The 4,541-nt window shown below is 55.5% G+C and overlaps 1 protein-coding gene across 1 annotated transcript; it reads left to right on the forward strand.

Moving 5' to 3' along the window:
* Positions 1 to 2,803: 2,803 nt before the first annotated feature.
* On the forward strand, positions 2,804 to 3,940 carry FOXE3 (forkhead box E3). Its single transcript, XM_030455456.1, has one exon. The coding sequence runs from the start codon at positions 2,804 to 2,806 to the stop codon at positions 3,938 to 3,940; it is 1,137 nt and encodes a 378-aa protein (XP_030311316.1).
* Positions 3,941 to 4,541: the final 601 nt, after the last annotated feature.

A 4,541-nucleotide genomic window follows, 5' to 3' on the forward strand; every position in this document is an offset into this window, starting at 1 on the left:
CACCTTTTTATAAAAGATCTGGGCCAGGAATAGCAGCCTGAGTGATAAAGCATATGTGGGATTTGGAGTCTGTCTATTTTGGCTCTCCTTATCCGATGGTAAAACACAGTTTGTTTCCTGCCTCTGTGCTGCTGTCAGCCTCCATCCCGCTGTTTTAACTGTCTGTCAAAACTAGTTTTATGTCTAGGTCCTAACCCAGTGATGCTGAGAGCAATTTCAATGGTCCCATCAGCTTTGAAGTAACTACTCACCAGCTGGGGTCTCAGCCAGCCCACAGCCTGAGACGAGGCCAGGGCTTCTTCCACCGCATGTAAAATGATGTCAGATCGGGGCCTTGGACTATAAACACTTCACACAGTTGGGTCTTCCAGATGAGGTTTCTCTTCCTTTGCTAGATGTGATCTCAGGTGCAGGCAGCTCCAGCCCCAGTCCTGCTGGTGGGTTCTTGTTTCCAACTCCTTTTCTGATGTTGAGATCAATAAAAAAAGGGAAAGCGAGTGGTAAGCGAAGGCTGTTTGGTGGGATGGACAAAAAAAAACAAAAACAAAAAACAACCAATGTTTGATATGATTGATGTCACTCCTTTGCATCCCATAACCCTTTTCCCTGCCAAACCCATTCTTGTAAGATCAGAATATATTAAAATCCTTGCATCAACAAGGAGATCTCACCAGCTGAAGTTTTCCGTCTTCCCCAGCAGGGTAATTTTCTTTGTGCATCCTGGAGTGATCTTTAGTGACTCCCTTCTTGGGTATCTCTCCTGCTTCCCTCTCCAGCTACTGAAAAAGTCAGATCCTCTGACTGAAATTAACTGGCTGTGTTCAGACAGTTGCTCAGTTTAAATGCACACTCCAGGAGAAATATGAAGCTTTCATCCTTTTTCTCTCAGCTCTTTCAAGATGTCTTTGATTTTCTTTCCTCCCTGAAGATCTGTGTCTTACGTGGAGAAACACATCTTTCTCTCAGGCTGTGTTTCAACCTTTCTTACCTGCTCTCTGTCCTCCCGCCACCAGCTACACTCCTGTCATTATTCCCATTTAGTGGAAGGGAAACTGAGGCAGTTCACTCCAACAGCAGCTTTTCTGTGGCAGATCAGGACTGGACTCGATACGGTTCTGTTAGACCCATGATTCCCCTGCTGAGTCTTGGACAGCAGAAGAGTGAAAAATACCTGCAGAAAAAATAAACCAAGAACAAATCCACATGCAGACATAAGCAGGGGAATAAGCAATGGTGTAAATAACCTTGGCAGTGAATTTAAAACCATTAGGAAATGCTTAAAGGAAAGGGCTGAAGAATCTTTTCCAAAAGGCTGAGTGGCATTTTGGTTTTAAAAGGAAGGGAAAAGGATATGACCTGGTCAAGATCGCCTACTTGCCACTGTGGAAGGAGACTTTTGTCCCATTTTGCTACTGGAAATATTTCCAATCAAGTTACAGATTTGAAGGCTGTGATTTTTTTACTCTGCTGCAGGTTATGTGAAGGGACCTGCCACTGTGATATCAGTGTAGACATTTCCACCTGTCTTCTCAGGACATGGACATCTAACTGCATGTATTGTACATATTGCAGCCTGGCTATGAAAGTCCTCCCAGCTTGTCCAGTGCCCCCTGATGTAGCAGGTCCCTTACCTGCTTTGAGCTGTCCTTGGGCAGGCATCTGGCTTTAAAGTGATGCTCAGCGGCAGTGGATGAGGACGATGTGAAAGCCCAAGACTTATTTGATGCTGTTAAAGCAGCCAGCAGCCCCCAGCCCTGGGATGGGCACACTCCAGGGATGAGGCAGGGGGAGGTTGCATTTCAGCCCAACTGGCTCTGGAGTGCAGGATGAGATGTTAAGAGGTTTTCCCTGGAACTCAGCAGGGCTGAGTCTGGTGTGTTCCTTCAGCTGCAGTGACAGAAAGACATCTGCTTCCCCTGCCTGCCCCCAAAATGCCATCCCCATCCCTTGCCCCTTCCCCATCCTGCGGGATGCACCTGCGGGCAGCCCTGAGCTCTGAGGATCACTTTTCGCTTCCCAGGGAAAAAGATAAAAAAACCCAACCTTTTCCCAGGATTTCCTTACCAGGGAAGTTTCACCAGGCTGCAAAGTAACTAAACCGAGAGGGCTTGGGTCCGGGGAGAAGCCCCCGGCTGCTGCCGCCGCTGTGTCCCGGGTCCGCCTCCGAGTTCTTTTCCCACGGAAAAAGAAAAACAAAACAAAACAACGAAATCCAAGCAGAGCAGGGGGCCGGCCGGAGGTTACCTGCTCTGCTGCTGAGGACTGGCTGCGGCATCAGACTCACCCTAATCTGGCCGTCGGGACTCATTTTGTCTAGTTTTTCGCCTTGGAGGAGGCACAAGTTAAAAAGAAAGCCAAGCGCCAGGGAGAACGGCCTGGGAGCGGGGCCGGCAGCCGCGCTGGCACCCGGGACCCCCCGGGGGAGGAACCCCTCGGGGGCATGACTGAGAGATAAAACCCCGGGGACAGGTTGGGGGATTTAGCTGTGGGAGCCAGGACCCCTTACCAGGGCCCTCCTCCTCCTCCCGCCGGGGACGAGGGGCCGGGCCTGGCCCCGCACTCCCCTCCGGGGGGGCAGCCACCCTATATATTGCAAGGCGGCTCGGGACCGACCTCCCCATAGCCGGGAGCTGCCGAGGCGCCTGCCCCCCTTCCCCTCCCTGTCCCTCCTTCCCCTCCCCTCGGGGAGTTTCTTTCTCCCGTCGCTTCCACCCCCACCCCTCCCATCCTCCGAAGAGGAGGAGGAGGAGGAGGAAGGCGAGGGCCGTATATGAACACGGCCGGCTTCTCTTACCTGCGAGGCATGTGCACGCTGCCGGTACCCAGCCCCGCAGCCACGGCCAGCCCCGGGTCCCCCGGGCCGCCCCGGGGGTCTCCTCCCACTGGTTCGGCACCGCCGGTGAAGCCAGAGCCGCGGGGTACTGGGGGCAGCCCCCCGCCACCGCCGCCCCCCGAGGAGCCGCCACCCCCGGCTGGAGGTCGCCGGAGGAAGCGGCCGGTGCAGCGAGGCAAACCCCCCTACTCCTACATCGCCCTCATCGCCATGGCCATCGCCAACGCCGCCGAGAGGAAACTCACCTTGGGGGGCATCTACAAGTTCATCACCGAGCGCTTCCCCTTCTACAGGGAGAACCCCAAGAAGTGGCAGAACAGCATCCGCCACAACCTCACCCTCAACGACTGCTTCGTGAAGATCCCCCGGGAACCGGGCCACCCTGGCAAGGGCAACTACTGGACACTGGACCCAGCTGCCGAGGACATGTTTGACAACGGGAGTTTCCTGCGCCGGAGGAAGCGCTTCAAGCGCACCGACATCACCACCTATCCCGGCTACATGCAAAACTCCAGCGCCTTCACACCCCCGCCCGCCGGCCGCCCCACGGCACCCACAGCACCCTACCCCAACACCCTCTGCTCACCCGGCTATGGCCCACAGATCTCCAGCACCGTTTTCCACCCCTACACTTCTGGGGCGGCACCACCGGCGCAGCATCCCAGGATGTTCAGCATCGACAGCCTCATCAGTGGCCAGCAGGCCCTGCAGCCCTCACCACCCGCTGAGCTGGGCCACCCGTCTCTGGGCTTACCCGGGGCCGAGCTGGCTCCCACCTGCTCGTCCGGTAGCTCTGAGCCTCCCTGCTTCCAAGCACAGCCCGTCAGCCCTGGCTTGTTGGGCCGAACCGGCCCCAACACCTTGGCTTACCCCTATGCTGCCTCACCCCCGCACCTCCCCGTGGCACAGGGCAGCTACTCGCCCAGTAGCCCGCAGCTCTACGGCGCTCCCAACAGACTGGCCCTGCCGGCCATGCGGCCTCCAGCCTGTGCTGAGCACAGCGAGCAGCTCCTGGGGCTCTCTGCCTCGCCCCTCGGCCAGTTCAGCTCCAGCAATGCCTACATGAGGCAGACCAATTTCCCTGCCGGCCTGGAGCGATACATGTGATGAGGAGGCTTTGCTGGATACTTCCAGGCTGCCATGAGCATCTCTGGAAGTGTGGACTTCTCCCTGCCACGGGGACCAGCTGGAGTGGGGCTGAGAATCCCCAGCCTCGGTCCGTGTGAGGACACGCATCCATGTGCACAGCGTGATGGGACCCACTCCTCAGTTTATTTCTAACTGGAGGCAAAGTGATCTCATTTTCCTGCCCCATCCCCTCCTGGAAATGGTGCTTCCTGGCTGCATCTGCCAGGCAGGGCTCCCACCGCCTTGGGGGGTGTCCCTTCTGCACTCCCGGGATGGGGCAGCAGGACACCCTGGTGCACCCCTGAGGTGAGGAGGAGCATGGCCAGGGAGTGGATGTGTGGTGTAACCTGCAGGAAATCAAGAGAGCAGGAACTGTCCTGTGAATGAGCTTTTCCCTCTCGTCCTTGGGTGCCTCCTCTGTAAATGGAATTAGAGTTACCCCCCCAAAAAAACCCAACCCACTAAACCAATTCACTGCATTTTCTATGAATGAATATTTAAGATGTTTATCATTTCCTTCCCCTGTAGGAAAAAAACCCAAAAAACCCCGACTACTTCTTTTTACTATTTTAAAAAATAA

This window comes from Calypte anna, chromosome 8 (assembly GCF_003957555.1).
Source record: "Calypte anna isolate BGI_N300 chromosome 8, bCalAnn1_v1.p, whole genome shotgun sequence".
NCBI classification, from domain to species: Eukaryota; Metazoa; Chordata; class Aves; order Apodiformes; family Trochilidae; genus Calypte; species Calypte anna.